Genomic DNA, 16,817 nt, shown 5'->3' on the forward strand with positions numbered 1-16,817 from the left:
TTTATTCACTGCATCCGTACCGTTTAAATTTTGTCATTACTCACATATAATAGGCACTTAATAAACAGATTTTTTTTTTTCAAACAAGAAATTAATGAATGCTATTTATTTATTTTCTTTTCAGACCGCCCTGCACCACCAGAGGGCCCAGTTGTCTTTGATGAGGTTTTCAGAAATCATATGGTAGTTTCCTGGAAGCCTCCTCTTGATGATGGTGGATCTCCAGTTTCTAACTACATCATTGAGAAGAGAGATACAAATAGGGATCTTTGGATGCCTGTAACATCTTCTTGTACAAGGACGACATGCAGAGTGCCCAAACTCATTGAGGGAAGAGAGTACATCATAAGAATCTGTGCTCAAAACATATATGGTATCAGTAACCCACTGCTGTCTGCAGAGACAAAAGCCAAAGACATCTTCAGTAAGTAATAGTTTTTTAAGAAATTTTAAGAAATCTTGCAGTCTGATGTTATTCAGCACTTTTTGATCAATTCAACACACAAATATTTTTTTTTTCAGGAGTGCCTGAAGCACCTAAGCAGCCTGTAGTGAAGGAGATATACAAAGATACAGCACTCCTGACCTGGCTACAGCCTCGTGATGGTGGCAAGCCCATCACTAACTACATTGTAGAGAAGAAGGAGACCATGTCAAACACTTGGTCACGTGCTGGAAGGGAACGCATTTTCCCTGACGCAGAATATTGGGTGCCAGATCTTCTTCCAGGCTGTGAATATGAATTCCGTGTTATGGCGGAGAATGAAATTGGAGTTGGCGATCCTAGCCCACCATCCAAACCCATCTTTGCCAAAGATCCAATCGGTATATCAAATGAACCTTTTGCTTCTTGAAAAGCATCATGGAATTAATACTTAATTTGAATTTTTGTAGGTAATCTGAATTATTTAAACTTCATAATTCTCTTCTTTTCCACAGTGATCCCAGGTCCTCCTGTGGACCTAGAACCTGTGGACAAGACAAAGGAATCAGTTACTCTGTCCTGGAAACGTCCCCTCAATGATGGCAGGGGAAAAATCATTGGCTACCTCATCGAGTATCAGAAGGCTGGTGAGGAAGAGTGGAAGAAAGTCAATGAAACCCCGGAATCTTGCCAGGAGACAAAGTTCAAAGTCATCGGCCTTGAGGATGGTGCCCTCTATAGGTTTAGAGTGATGGCTGTAAATGTTGCTGGTGCATCAGAGCCTGCCGAAGTCAAGGAACCAGTGAGAGCTCAGGACAGACTTGGTACTTTGGACTATTACTATATCTGTTCTTACAAAACCAATCTTAATTTTTTTAAAGCACGTTTACATTAAACTGCATTTCTTTGTCTTGCCAACAGAACCACCAGAGCTGTCGATTGATGCTGGTATGCCTCGCGAGCTTCGTGCAATGGCAGGAACCCTTATCACTCTCAGGGCTGGAATCAAGGGCATGCCATTCCCCAAAGTTACATGGAAGAAGAATGATGCAGATGTTCCACCCAGGGCTGAAATCGTGGTCACAGGCGTGGGAAGCAAACTCGAAATGCGCTATTGCCAGCGCACTGATTGTGGCGATTACACGATAATCGCTGAAAATCCAGCAGGATCAAAGACAGCCACATGCACAGTGCTTGTCCTAGGTATATCATTTATCAGTAATGGGTCATTTTCATGGTGTCTTCAGAAATTAAGTGAAGAACAGGGCAAGGAATACACAATTGGCAATAAACCATAGATATCTATCTACACGAATACTGCAATAATAATGCAAATATATGCATGCAATGCCGTTCTTATGAAACCAATAGAAAAGTTGCTAAATGAGCTATAACCCATTTGATATTAATTCTACCATGATTGCCTTTACATATAGTGTGACTTTCCACTGGTCAAAGAGCCTTTACATATAAAACAACAATCCATCATGTTCACAAAACTTTTCTGAGAACTTATAATAGCTCATTTTCTTCTCATTTGCCATTTTGCTTCTAATTATCATCATATCTGTAGCAATTAACCCTTTGCATCTAATTATCAACATATCCATAGCAATTAACCCTTTTGTACGTCACTTATTTTATGCTATGTGGCGCGTGTATTACGTTACATGATTTGTTATGTTTTCAGGAGCATTCTCATAATTCTCAGCTTCTCATAGTTTTCACCACATTTGTTATGCTTTGTAACATTAAATCACTGTTTCCTCAAAGCTAAAACTAGAATTTTTGCAATTTAGTGTTATAATCACACCGGTTTGACCGTACACGCGAAAGGGCTAATCACACTGGTGTGGCCGTCCATGCGAAAGGTTTAATCACACCGGTTTGACTGTTCACGCGAAAGGGCTAATCACACTGGGGTGGCCGTGCACGCAAAGGGGCTAATCACATTGGTGTGGCCGTACACGCGAAAGGGCCAATCACACTGGTGTGGCCGTACATGCAAAAGGGCCAATCACACTGGTGTGGCTGTGCACGCGAAAGGGCTAATCACACTGGTGTGGCCGTGCACGCGAAAGGATTACATTTTACATTTATTTATTTAGCAGACGCTTTTATCCAAAGCGACTTACAAAAGTGCATACAGTAGGTACAGCGACAGTACTGGATTAAATGCATACTCCTCACTGTGAACTCTTCATAATCGCATGAAATATTTCTGACTTTGCAATCAAACTTAAACTAACAAGGCAAATCTTTTATTTAGTATCTATTTGAAATGAAAGTTTAATTTTTTCAGCTCATATTTTATGCTTTTATTTGTAATTTTTACAGACATTTATTTGTAATTTTTGCAGTCTCTTCATTTTAGAGGATTTGTGACCTCTGTGTCCACCATTACACAATTGTTGCCTTAATGACTTTATATTCAAATTAGGTTTATTTAATAATAATGCTTTCTACCCTATCTTTTTGACACCATTAGATAAACCTGGTCCTCCCCAAAATCTGAAGATTAGCGAGGTCAGAAGTGATTCGGCCCTTCTGTCCTGGAAAGATCCAGAGGATAACGGAGGAGTTCGTATTACCAACTTTGTGGTGGAGAAGAAAGATGTGGCATCAACACAGTGGGTACCTGTCTGCTCCTCATCCAAGAAGCGTAGCCAGACTGCTAAACACTTGATGGAGGGCACCCAGTATCTCTTCCGTGTTGCTGCTGAAAACCAATTTGGCAGAAGTGAATACATTGAAACAACAAAACCCATCAAAGCTATGAATCCTTTGTGTGAGTATTACAATTTATTAAACAAGTTAATTTCATATTTCTCTGTGCTGTTCATACATACGTTAATATATTTCTGCAAATTTTAAAGACACTTTTTTCCTGCATTTGTTACCTCAGTCCCGCCTGGTCCACCAAAGAACTTGCATCATGTAGATGCTGACAAAACAGAAGTGTGGCTTCAATGGAACTGGCCTGACCGTACTGGGGGAAGCGATATTACAGGTTTCTTAGTTGAGTACCAAGAGGAAGGAGAAAAAGACTGGATCACCTTCAGAACTGTCAGTATTCCTGAATGTCATGTCACTGGACTTGAGGAAGGAAAGACATACAGGTTCCGTGTGAAAGCGGAGAATGCTATTGGGCTTAGTCGTCCTGACACCACAGTGCCAGTCCTCTGCCAAGAGAAACTTGGTGAGATATTTTATACTGTTATTGTTAATGGTAGCATGTTCTCATCAGCTTCATAAAGTTTAATGGCTAAAATTATTTTTTTTTTCCAGTACCACCAACTCTTGAAGTGGACCTGAAGCTAATTGAAGGCATTATCGTAAAAGCTGGAAGCACAATCAGACTCCCTGCAATTATGAGAGGCATTCCCATCCCCACTGCTAAATGGGTTATCGATGGCACTGAAATCAAAAGTCAAGGCAATGTCAAGATTGACACTGACCATTATTCAACAGTCCTCACCATTAATGAGTGTACAAGAAATGACACTGGTATTTACCTTGTCACTGTTTCAAATGCTGCTGGAAGCAAGACAGCTGCATTGAATATAACAGTTCTTGATGTCCCAGCTCCACCCATCGGCCCAGTGAATATTCTTGAGCTGACTCCTGAGTACATGGTGGTTGACTGGCGTCCACCTAAAGACGATGGTGGAAGCCCTGTCATGAATTACATCGTTGAGAAGAGAGAATCCAAGAAGGAGACCTGGGGAGTTGTGAGCTCAGGAAGCACTGCCACTAAAGTTAAGATCCCACGTTTGCAGAAGGGCTGTGAATATATTGTGCGCATTCGTGCTGAGAATAAGATTGGTATAGGTGCACCCCTCGAAAGTGCTCCAACTGTTGCCCAACATACATTTGAACCACCTGGCCATCCTGGTAAACCAAATGTATCTGATATTTCAGAAAATGCTGTGACAGTTAGTTGGACTATGCCATTGTATGATGGTGGCAGTCCAATCAATGGGTACATAATTGAGCGAAAACAGGGAAAGACAGGGAAATGGATTCGCGTGAACAAGACACCAATAAAAGATCTCAGATATAGGGTAAATGGGCTTTTTGAAGGCAACAGTTATGAGTTCAGAGTCTTTGCAGAAAACATTGCTGGCTTTAGTGGACCCTCTCCTGTGTCAGATCCAGTTAAGCCCTCTCGACCTATCACAGTTCCTGGCCCTCCAGTGAATCCTAAATTGAAGGACTGGAGCAAATCCTATGCAGACTTAGTCTGGACCAAGCCTACAAGAGATGGAGGTAGTCCTATCTTGGGCTATATTATTGAGTGCCAGAAAGGAGAGAGTACTGATTGGACCAGAATAAATGATGATCTTATTAAGCAGTGCGCATTTAGAGTACCAGGATTAGTTGAAGGCACAGAATACAGGTTCCGTATTAGAGCTTCTAATATGATTGGAGATGGAGAGGCAAGAGAGCTCCCTGAATCAGTGATTGCCAAAGACATCTGTCTTCCCCCAGAGATTGAGATTGCAGTTGGTACCCGTGAGCTTCTGACTGTCAGAGTAGGACAGAATATTAACATTATAGCTTATGTTAAAGCAAGACCTGACCCGCAGATTACCTGGAGCAAGAATGGAACGATATTAGAAAAAGATAAACGTACTAATATGACTACCAACTTCCCTGTTGTCAATATGGTCATCAAAGAAGCAACAAGAGCAGACTTTGGAAAATATGCCATTAAGGCAGTAAATGACAGTGGTGAAGCAGAAGCTTCAATTACAGTGAATGTGCTTGATAGGCCTGGACACTGTGAGAATCTGAAGCTAACTTACGTGACAAAAGACTCTTGTATGGTGTCATGGGACAAACCAGCAGACAACGGAGGAACTGAAATTACAAATTATATTGTTGAGTGCCGTGAACCCAGTCAAAGGACTTGGGCAATGATCTCATCAGACTGCACCAACCGCCTTGTTAAGGCAAAACTTTTGGAAAATCGTGAATATTTCTTCCGTGTTTGTGCTGAGAACAAATGTGGTCCTGGACCAGTGACAGAGACTAAAACGCCAATCCTCGCTATTGATCCAATTACAAAGCCTGGTGAGCCAGAAAACTTCCACATCACTGAAATTGGCAAGAACTTTGTCTTCCTTAAATGGAGAAGACCAGACTATGATGGTGGTAGCCCCAACCTTGGCTATCATGTGGAAAGGAAACTTAAAGATGCCACTGAGTGGGAAAGGCTGCACAAGGGTGCAATTAAGGAAACTTACTTTATGGTTGACAAATGTGTTGAAAACCAAATATACCAGTTCAGAGTACAAACCACAAATGAAGGAGGAGAGAGCAACTGGGTGAAGACAAATGAGGTAGTCGTCAAAGAAGAAATACAGAAACCAGTTCTTGACCTCAAGTTAGCCGGAGTCCTTGTGGTAAAAGCAGGTGATTCTATTAGACTTGAAGCTGGTCTCAGAGGGAAACCTCAGCCTGAGGTGACATGGGTTAAGGACAAGGATACAGGGGATATTAGCAAGAATCCAAGACTTCATGTTGAAACTGGTGCTGATTATTCCAAGTTCCTTATGACTAAGTCCAAACGCAGTGACAGTGGAAAATATGTGATCACTGCCACAAACTCTGCTGGTAGCTTCACGGCTTATGCCAGTGTAAATGTGCTAGATATCCCAGGTCCTGTCAGAGACTTGAGAGTATCTGGCATTTCAGTCGACAGATGCAAAGTTTTATGGGATCCTCCAGAGGATGATGGTGGCAGTGAAGTTCAGAGCTACATATTGGAGAAATGTGAGACAAGGCGGATGGTGTGGTCCACATACTCTGCATCTCTGGTCACTAACTATGCCAATGTGACTCGCCTTGTGGAAGGAAATGAATACATATTCAGGGTGCGTGCAGAAAACAAACTGGGAACTGGCCCTGCTATGGAGAGCAAGCCCATCATTGCCAAGACACAGTTCAACAGACCTGGTCCTCCAGATACACCAGAGGTCACCAAAATTGGAAAGGAAGAAATGACAGTTGTATGGGCTCCTCCTGAGAACGATGGTGGGAAGTCCATCACTGGTTATATCCTGGAAAGAAAGGAAAAACGAGCTGTTCGATGGGTCGCAGTTACCAAGAGCGCAATCCCTGAGAGACGAATGAAAGTCACCAACTTGCTGCCTAACCATGAGTATCAGTTCCGTGTCAAGGCTGAAAATGAAGTTGGACTGGGAGAACCCAGCAAACCTTCCAGACCTATAGCTGCTAAGGATCCAATTGGTATGTGTGGTTACTAAATATTGTATTTGTCATTTTATATAATATTTAACCTACCCATTTCCATTTTCATTTTATCATTTAGCAGATACTGCTGTTGAAAGTTATCTTACATTTTTGCATGTTATCCATTTATACTGCTTGATATTTGCAGAGGCAGTTTGGATTAAGTGAATTTCCTATAACAGCAGTACCCCACCTTTTGGGAGCCCTGCTGCCAACTGTACCACACTGCTATTTCATTAGTATTAACCTGCTTGTTTTGATCTTTGTAGAACCCCCAGGTCCTCCAGGTGGTTTGAAGGTTGTTGACAGCACAAAGACCTCAGTCACTCTTGGATGGGCTAAACCTGTATACGATGGTGGTGCTCCCATCATTGGCTATACGGTTGAAATGAGAGTGAAGGGTGAAAGTGAGTCTCCAGAGGAGGGCTGGAAGAAATGTAACACTGGTGTTCAGTTGGTCCTGACAGAATTTACCATACCAACTCTGGATGAGAAATTAGAGTATGAATTCCGTGTCTCAGCACAAAATCAAGTTGGCTTGGGTCGTCCTGCTGAGCTGAAAGACGCTGTGTCACCAAAGGAAATAATGGGTAATTTATTATCAATTAAATTCAATCCCATGGATATCCATATCATTAATGTTTGAATTATTTCTTTTATTTCTTCTATGTTATTTCTATTTCTATTATCATAAATATGTAATACTAATACATCATGTTGTCTTATATTCCCACAGAGGCACCTGAGATAGATTTGGATGCCAGTCTGAGAAAGGTTCTTAAAGTTAGAGCTGGGTGTCCCATCAGACTCTTTGCTACCATTAGAGGAAGACCCACACCTAAAGTAACCTGGAAAAGAGTGGGCGTTGATAATGTTGTCAGGAAGGGTCATGTGGATCTCATTGATACCATGACCTTCCTTGTCATCCCTGAAAGCACACGTGAAGATTCTGGCAAATATTCCCTTACTCTTTCCAGCCCAGCTGGGGAGAAGGCTGTGTTTGTACATGTCAAAGTACTAGGTAAGTAACTTTTAAACCACTGTTGAGGCATCATCTTTGTAAATGGTATAACCTGTGTTTTCCTTTCTAATTTAACTCTATACTCTTCATTCTTTTCTGTCATTTACAATAGCTTGGTTTTTGTTGCACTGATCACAATGTTAAATTTATGAGTACAATCATATATTTTTCAATCCACAGATACTCCAGGACCTGTGGCAGGACTGGGAGCTACTGATGTCACTAAAACGTCTTGCCAGCTCTCTTGGTCTCCTCCTGAAAATGATGGTGGTAGTCCAGTCACAAACTACATAGTTGAGAAGCGTGAAGTTGACAGAAAGACCTGGACAAATGTCATCAACGATTTGAAAAAGACAAGCTTCAAAATTACCACCCTTACACCAGGCATTGAATACTATTTCAGAGTCACTGCAGTTAACAAGTACGGTACTGGTGTTCCAAAAGATTCTCCAAAGTCCTACCTGGCAACTGATCCTATCAGTAAGTGTACGGTAGTTGATCTAAATATTCTCAACGTTTTACTTGTTTCAGAATTGAACACTTTAAAAATCGTATTGGTTTTATTTTTAAGGTGAGCCTGACCCACCAAAGAAGGTAGACGTCCTAGAAATCACAAAGAACAGTGCCACACTGGGATGGATAAAGCCACTGAGAGATGGAGGAGCTAAAATCAACGGTTATGTAGTTGATTACCAGGAGGAAGGCCAACCTGAGGACCAATGGACACCATACTCAGTTGTTAAAGATTTTAAGCATTGTTGTTGTTGGATTAAAGGAGGGCAAGAAGTACAAATTCAGAGTTGCCGCAAGAAATCCAGTGGGTTGCAGTCTACCAAGAGAAGTTGAGGGAGTAATTTGAAGTCAAAGAACAGCTGTGTAGGTTTTCTGCTTATTACTCCTTGTCTGTGTGATGTTTCCTCTTCTTTTTTTTATTTTAGATTTTCAGTGAATATACTTACGTCCTAACTTTGCTTCTTGTTGTAATTGTATTTTTGTAGTGCCACCGAAGATTATTATGCCTGATGTGGTGACTGCCAAGGCAGGTTCAAAGGTGAAAGTGGAGGCTCTCATTTATGGAAAGCCGCCACCGTTGTGCAAATGGATGCAAGGAAATGATGATCTTGTGACATCTAATCGCGTTCAAGTGCACAAGTCTCCCAACAGCTGTATGCTTATCATAAAGGATGTCTCAAGAAGGGACAGTGGCTACTACAGTCTCTCTGCTGAGAACAGCGCTGCAAAAGTCAATCAGATACTGAGAGTGATCATAATGGGTAAGAATAATGGCCAAGAATGGATTTCACAATATTAATGATAGTCATAATAACCATTATACTGGTGATAACCAACTGTCTCTCTGTGTTACAGACATTCCTGGCCCACCAGAGCCACCATTTGAGATCACTGAAGTAGACGTTGATGGATGCACACTCTCCTGGCATTCACCACGTGAAGATGGTGGAAGCAACATCACCAACTATGTGGTTGAGAAGTGCGATGTGAGCAGGGGTGACTGGGTAACTGCTATCTCATCTTGTACAGCAACCACCTGCAGAGTGGGAAAGCTGACGGCAGGAAAAGAGTACAGCTTCCGTGTTCGTGCTGAGAACCGCTTTGGCATCTCAGCACCCATTGTGTCTGAGAGGATGATCGCCAAATGCCCCTTCGGTAAGACCAATTTAAAAAAAAAAAAGTTCACTGAAGCTTACAGTTACCTTTAATGCACATGAAAGTATGTGTGTATATTCATGCACACAATTATATAAATGACTTCATGTGATTGTAAATAATCTGTAATTAGGTAGTAACTTGTTTATTTGTATACAACACATGCACAAAACTGATATGATAATGTGTGTATTTTCAGATGTACCTAGTGAACCAAGGAACTGCCAAGTCATCAAGTAAACAAGGATAATATGGCTGTGGCCTGGGAAAGACCAGCGTCTGATGGTGGCAGTCCCATCATTGGATACATAATTGAACGCAAAGAGAGGAACAGCATTCTCTGGGTTAAGGCAAATGAAGCAGTTGTCCGTAGTACTGAATACTCATGCTCTGGCCTGATTGAAGGTTTAGAATATACCTTCAGGGTGTCAGCCCTCAACCATGCAGGACAGGGGAAACCAAGCAAGCAGACAGAATTCATCACAGCAAGAACACCTGTTGGTATGTAGTTATGTCTGCATAATTATTTTTGTATTATTACGAAGTAAAGGTTACCACATACTTCTTTAAATCTAATCCATATCTGTCTCTGTCAATGCACTCTAGATCCACCAGGCAAACCAGAAGTCATGGATGTGACGAAGAATTCAGTCTCACTTGTTTGGGGTCGACCAAAGCATGATGGTGGCAGCAAAATCATTGGATATTATGTTGAAGCCCTGAAGCTCCCTGGAGATAAATGGGTACGCTGCAACGCAAGCAGCCAGAATGTGCCAAAAGAAGAGTACACTGCAACCGGACTGGACGAGGGAGTCCAGTACCAATTCAGAATAATTGCAAAGACGGCAGTAAATCTCAGCAGACCATCTGAACTCTCAGATCCAGTAGCTGTCATCGCAGAGAATGGTAAGATTCTGTCTGTTCAAGTGACATTAACTTTTACCTTACAAATTCAATATTAATGAAGTTCATAATTTAGTTTAGAAATTGACCTATGATAATATGTCTTTTTCACCGTTTCAGTCCCACCAAGAGTGGAAATTGGACTTGATATGAAGAACCTGATCATAGTGAAGGCTGGAGCAAATGTTTGTCTTGAGGCTGAAGTTTATGGTAAACCACATCCAAAAGTTACCTGGAAGAGGGATGGACAGGTGCTGCAACTTGTTGAGGGAATTAAAATGACCAGAAGAGGCATCTGTTCCTACTGGAACTGTTTCTCAGTGACAAGAAAAGAGTCTGGAGACTACACCATTGTGGCAGAAAATGCAAGTGGTACCAAATCTGGCAGTATTAAGCTTAAGGTTCTAGGTAAGTAAATGTAAAGAAAATATGACATTTTCAGGATTATTTTATTTATATATTCACATTACATATCCAAATCAGGTGTCATGTTTACAGTTTAAAAAAATCAGAACAGGATGAAACACAAGATTTCAAATATTTTGCATTTTCAAGAGGTTTTTTTTTTGAACAGAATGCCTAAATTTAACTTACCAAAAATACATTGTGTCTGTTTACTGTGTTATTGATACTGTTGCTGTTACTGTGCTGTTCCACTAAATCTTTATATAAGCTTTAATAATATATTTTAGCAACAATCTTCCAGATTGTTTGTTAGTATTGAGTAGATCTAGTGGTTGTAGTGGTGTTTCAGATTTTGTCTAAAATGAGACTGAACAAAAAGGAGAATGTATTGGAATTGAGTAAGTGGAATACTATATATACTTGTTTTTTATTTTTTCCATAGACAAACCTGGACCACCAGCTTCTGTCAAGATTGGCCATGTGTATGCCGACCGTGTCAAACTGAAATGGGAACCACCTCTTTCCGATGGAGGCTCTGAAATTACCAATTACATAGTTGACAAACGTGAAACAAGCAGAGCAAACTGGGCTCAGGTTACAGCCAATATAAATGGCCAGCTCACTGACTGCTCAGTGGAGAAGCTGATTGAAGGCCACGAGTATCAGTTCCGCATCAGTGCTGAAAACAAGTATGGTGTTGGTGATCCCATCCTGACTGATCCTGTTGTTGCTAAGAATCCATATGGTAATAATTTTTTCTGCGTTCTTCGTTCTTGCATTTTATCAAGAAGGCACAAATATAATTGCTAGTATATTAAAATAATGTTTTAATAGTAGTAAGTGTTCAATAATATGACTGTAACTGCTTTTGTTTTCAGATGTTCCTGGGCCTTGTGAACCTCCTGTTATTACCAATGTCACAAAGGACCATATGACAGTAAGCTGGAAGGCACCAAAAGATGATGGTCGATCCCCCATTCTGGGGTACATGGTTGAGAAGCGTGAAAGCCAAGAGGTCAATTGGTCTAAAGTCAACAGAAGACCAGTGATTGACAGGACTATTAAAGCTGGAGGTCTGACAGAGGGATCTGAGTATGAGTTCAGGGTTATTGCTCTGAACAAAGCTGGCTTAGGCAAACCAAGTGATGCATCCAGTGCTGCCTTTGCACTTGATCCTCTCTGTAAGTATTAAACATTTTGAAATGAATATTTTATACATTTTATTTTATACATTCATATTTTAAACATAGCAATCATATATGTGTTTCACAGATCCCCCAGGACCACCAGCATTCCCAAAGGTTGTTGACACAACACACAGCACAATTAGTCTGTCCTGGACAAAACCGGCTTATGACGGTGGCTGTGAAATCTTGGGCTATCTGGTTGAGAGCAAGCGGGCAGATGCTGAGGACTGGTTAAAGTGCAATATTCCGAAGAATCTCCAAGCCACAAAGTTTGTTGTCACTGGACTCCTTGAAAACACAGAGTACCAGTTCCGTGTGACCGCTGTGAACAAGATTGGATACAGTGAGCCTAGTGAAGTTCCAGGAAAACACACCGCAAAGGATATTTTGAGTATGTTTATTTCAAATTATGTATGTACGTGTATGTGTGTGTATGTATGTGTGTGTATGTACAATGTTATTGAACTCAAGTTATTACAGCTACTTTAAGCAAACATGCATTGTCATAATCCAGAAATTATCTACATTTGTCCATCTGTCTGTATGTCTGTTTACCCACCTGACTTTCTGCATGTTAATTTTGTCAATGTTATTATGATTTTAGTTCCTCCAGAGGCTGAACTTGATGCTGATCTTCGGAAAGCCCTGGTGCTGCGTGCTGGAGTAACAATGAGAATCTATGTCCCACTGAGGGGCCGACCTGCTCCCAAGGTGACTTGGTCTAAGGTGAATGCCAACCTTAAGGAAAGGCAAGGGCTCATGATTAAGACTTCAGAATGGGACACTTTGTTGTATTGTGAAGACATAAACAGATATGATGCTGGAAAATACGTCTTGACTCTGGAGAACAGCAGTGGAACAAAGTCATACACCATTGTTGTTAAGGTTCTCGGTAAGTTTTTCTTCAATGGTGAAAGATTGTTTTCATCATCAGGTATCACTCTTTTTGAGAGCTGCTGTGTACTTAATAACTGTATTTGTGATACAGATACCCCTGGACCACCAGTTAATCTGATTGTTAAGGAGACATCAAAGGACCATGCATCCATCACATGGGATGTTCCTCCAATTGATGGTGGAAGTCCGGTGAAAAGCTATATTGTTGAAAAACGTGATGCAGAGAGAAAAGCATGGTCCACAGTGGCAACTGACTGCCCAAAAACATCATTCAGAATTACTAACTTGGAAGCAGGCAAAGCCTATTGTTTCAGAGTCTTAGCTGAAAATCAGTATGGTATTGGGGAGCCATGTGAGACAGCAGGTGCAATTCGAGCATCAGGTGAGTGAAACACATTCACAGTATCTACATTAATTCAATGTACAAACATTTCATACCATTACTCTGACATGAATTAAATTCTGTAATAATTTATTTGAGTCTGACCAAAACACGTATCGGTTCTTAAGATGTAAGTTCATTTGTTTTTTCATTGCTGGTCAACAGTCACAAGCATACAAAGACTTTTTATTCATTATACATCAACTTTTTTGAGGTAGGATGTGAAATGCAGTTCATTTGTGGTTTACAGCAGTGATGTAGAATCTCGGGCTCAAATGGATAATTTCACAACCTTCTTTCAGAAACACCTGGACCAGTTATGGACTTCAAAGCATTATCGATTACCAAAGATTCCTGCACCCTGGGCTGGAAGAAACCAGTCAGTGATGGTGGAAGCCACATTGTTGCATATGTGCTGGAAGTCATGGAGGGTGAAGATAAATGGAAAGAACTGATGAAATCGAAAAACATGCAGTACACTGCTAAAGATCTTGAAGAAGGAAAAGAGTATTCTTACAGAGTGAAAGCAGTTAACGAAGCTGGAGATGGTCCACCACAAGAGCTTAACGTTGTGGCTAAAGACCAAGTTGGTGAGTATTTACAATTAACAGTTGTCTTAACAATAATATTAATCATAATAATAATAATAATAATAATAATAGTATAGTTTCAACTAAATTCTTGTTTTTATATTTCCTTACAGTTCTGCCTGAATGTGACTTAAGAGATTTGCCAGACATGTGCTACATTGCAAAGGAGGGAAGCACTGTTCGCCTCAATATTCCCATTATTGGAAAACCTGCCCCTACTGTGACATGGAAGAAGGGTGATGTTACCCTAACTGACACTGGCAGAGTCTCTGTAGAGTCCACTGCTGTCAACACAACCCTGCTGATCCGTGACTGCCAAAGAGGCGATGCAGCAAAATACACCATTATACTCAAAAATAGTGCTGGCACCAAAGAATCAACAATATCTGTTAAAGTGGTTGGAAAACCAGGAATACCCACTGGACCGATCAAGTTTGATGAAATCACAGCAGATGGAATCACCTTAGAATGGGCTCCACCAGAAGATGATGGTGGAGCAGAAATATCCAACTACATTCTTGAGAAGAGGCATTCCACAGCGAATAAATGGGTCACCTGTGCTTCAGCTATACAGAAAACTACAATGAGAGTTACAAGGCTTCATGAGGGAACTGAATACATCTTCAGAGTGTCTGCAGAAAACAAATATGGAGTTGGAGAATTCCTTAAATCAGATCCTGTCCTGGCTCAGCATCCTTTCAGTAAGAATTTATTCTTGTATCATTTTTTGTCATGGCAAAGTAGGGATTTTGTTCTGAATGCATTACTGTGTTTTTTCAACAGATGTACCAGGTCCCCCACCTCCACCTGAAATCCTGACCATCCGCCATGAGTCCGCAATACTGGCATGGTCTGACCCAAGTGACACTGGTGGCTCTCCAATCACAGGTAAATACTTGATTTTATATAGGCGCTAAGCATCATAAGGCGCTAAGAATCATACTACATATGATTCTATACTGAATATTAATAGAACAGTACTACTGTGAGGCCAAGCACAAAAGGCGCCTGGGCTGCCTTTATACCTAGACTGTGTATAGAGTCGTGAAATATATACATGTTAGCCTCAGTTTTGAATGGATATTGATACCCGTGCTTTGCTCCTATAATTGTTGCTTGTAGATATATTTGTCATTGTTTTCATAATCCTCATGCTGCAGTGTTTATCACTGTAGAATTACTTTAAAAGAGCACTTTACCTTTTTGTGTTCTCAGGCTATCATGTTGAATTTAAAGAAAGGAACAGTTTGATGTGGAAGAGAGCCAGCAAGACGCCTCTGAGAGCAAAGGAATACAGGGTGACTGGCTTAACTGAAGGTCTTGAGTATGAATTCAGGGTCATGGCTTTAAATATGGCAGGTGTTGGAAAGCCAAGTCGACCCACAGAGCCTGCAGTTGCACTGGATCCAATTGGTAAGTTGGTAACCATTTTCTCTGCCTTTCATCTGCAAAAAGAATTCCAGTGTACTAATGTGATTTCCTCTCAAATTTGTTTTAGATCCTCCAGGCAAACCTGATGTGATTAGTGCTACAAGAAGCACTGTAACACTTATCTGGACTGCGCCCAAATATGATGGTGGCCACAAGCTGACTGGTTACATCGTAGAGAAACGTGAACTACCTTCAAAGGCCTGGATGAAGGCTAACCATGTGAACATTCAAACATGTGCATTCACAGTGACAGACCTACAAGAGGGATGCTCATGTGAATTCAGGATAAGAGCTAAGAATGCAGCTGGAGCAATAAGTGCACCGTCAGAGCAAACTGACGCAATTGTGTGCAAAGATGAATATGGTAAGAATTTGTGATTTAGGATGTGATATCTATATAATTAATGATTATAAACTCACTGATGACAAAATGTGCAACTAAGTGCTAGAATCATTGATAGCTCTAATGTCCAAATCTAGGGGAATTACAATTTCATTTTTCTTGATTTTTTTACACCATTTATAACAAATTTTTACTGAAAACAAACACCTTTAAACAAATCCATTCTTCTTGCGTTAATAGAGCACCACACTAGTACCCTGGATCCTGCTTTGAAAGAAGGACTTACGGTTAAAGCTGGAGATACTATTGTGTTAGCTGCAACAAGCATACTCGGAAAACCCCCTCCAACTTCTGTGTGGTCGAAAGGTGAAAGAGAGTTCAAGCCATCAGACACTGTCCAAATTGCAACCACTCCAACATCTTCAACGCTATCAATCAAGTATGCCAGCAGGAAGAATACTGGTGAATACGCCATTACTGCCAGCAATCCATTCGGCATCAAAGAAGAACGTGTTCGAGTGAAGGTGCTGGATGCTCCTGGACCCCCAGGGCCCATTGAAGCAAGCAACGTGTCTGCTGAAAAGGTTACTTTAACATGGTTGCCACCAGATGAAGATGGAGGCAGTGCTATCAAGTCTTACACTCTAGAGAAGAGGGAAACCAGTCGCCTTCTTTGGACCCTGCTTGCTGAGAATGTCATGGATTGCCGTTTTGTTGCCAGCAAGCTTATCCAGGGCAATGAATATATCTTCCGTGTCTCAGCTGTGAACCAGTATGGTACTGGTGATGCAACGCAGTCTGGTCCAGTAAAAATGGTGGACAGCTTTGGTAAGTTGGAATATATCATATTGAAAATGAATACATTTGTCAAGTGGCAGTTTTCTAAATGTTACTACACTCTAACTTTCAGGCCCTCCAGGTCCTCCATCAAAACCCGAAATCGACAACGTGAGCAGGAATGCTGTCACCATTTCATGGAAGAGACCAGTTAATGATGGAGGAAGTGATATCAGAGGCTACAGTGTTGAAAGGAAGGAAAGAAGAGGTTTGCGATGGGTTAGAGCATCCAAGAAATCTATCTCTGATCTCCGTTACAAAGTAGGAGGCCTTTCTGAAGGAATTGAATATGAATTCCGAGTCACAGCAGAGAACAAAGCTGGATTTGGAGAGCCCAGTGAGCCATCACAGCCTGTATTAACCAAGGATGTGACATGTGAGTAAATATGCTTGCTATTGAGAGAACATTTTCCAGTTAAACACTAAAACGCAAATGTGACAAAGGTTATTTGGGTGTAGTAGAGTTTATAC

The 16,817-nt window shown here is 41.0% G+C and overlaps 1 protein-coding gene across 1 annotated transcript in view; it reads left to right on the top strand.

The window, feature by feature from the left end:
• Window positions 1-16,817, top strand: part of ttn.2 (titin, tandem duplicate 2) — a 171,503-nt gene that overhangs the window by 111,384 nt on the left and 43,302 nt on the right. The window contains 30 exon segments of the mRNA XM_036544926.1: window positions 125-424; window positions 523-825; window positions 940-1,248; window positions 1,346-1,627; window positions 2,913-3,212; window positions 3,330-3,623; window positions 3,713-6,679; window positions 6,952-7,272; window positions 7,419-7,703; window positions 7,884-8,183; window positions 8,275-8,450; window positions 8,452-8,556; window positions 8,558-8,579; window positions 8,702-8,977; window positions 9,072-9,371; window positions 9,571-9,600; window positions 9,603-9,872; window positions 9,978-10,277; window positions 10,395-10,682; window positions 11,122-11,424; window positions 11,558-11,860; window positions 11,952-12,257; window positions 12,471-12,758; window positions 12,855-13,145; window positions 13,448-13,735; window positions 13,849-14,436; window positions 14,951-15,148; window positions 15,234-15,530; window positions 15,750-16,337; window positions 16,420-16,722. Of these exon segments, the coding sequence (XP_036400819.1) occupies window positions 125-424; window positions 523-825; window positions 940-1,248; window positions 1,346-1,627; window positions 2,913-3,212; window positions 3,330-3,623; window positions 3,713-6,679; window positions 6,952-7,272; window positions 7,419-7,703; window positions 7,884-8,183; window positions 8,275-8,450; window positions 8,452-8,556; window positions 8,558-8,579; window positions 8,702-8,977; window positions 9,072-9,371; window positions 9,571-9,600; window positions 9,603-9,872; window positions 9,978-10,277; window positions 10,395-10,682; window positions 11,122-11,424; window positions 11,558-11,860; window positions 11,952-12,257; window positions 12,471-12,758; window positions 12,855-13,145; window positions 13,448-13,735; window positions 13,849-14,436; window positions 14,951-15,148; window positions 15,234-15,530; window positions 15,750-16,337; window positions 16,420-16,722 (11,181 nt within the window).

Source organism: Megalops cyprinoides, chromosome 14 (assembly GCF_013368585.1).
Source record: "Megalops cyprinoides isolate fMegCyp1 chromosome 14, fMegCyp1.pri, whole genome shotgun sequence".
Classification (NCBI taxonomy): Eukaryota; Metazoa; Chordata; class Actinopteri; order Elopiformes; family Megalopidae; genus Megalops; species Megalops cyprinoides.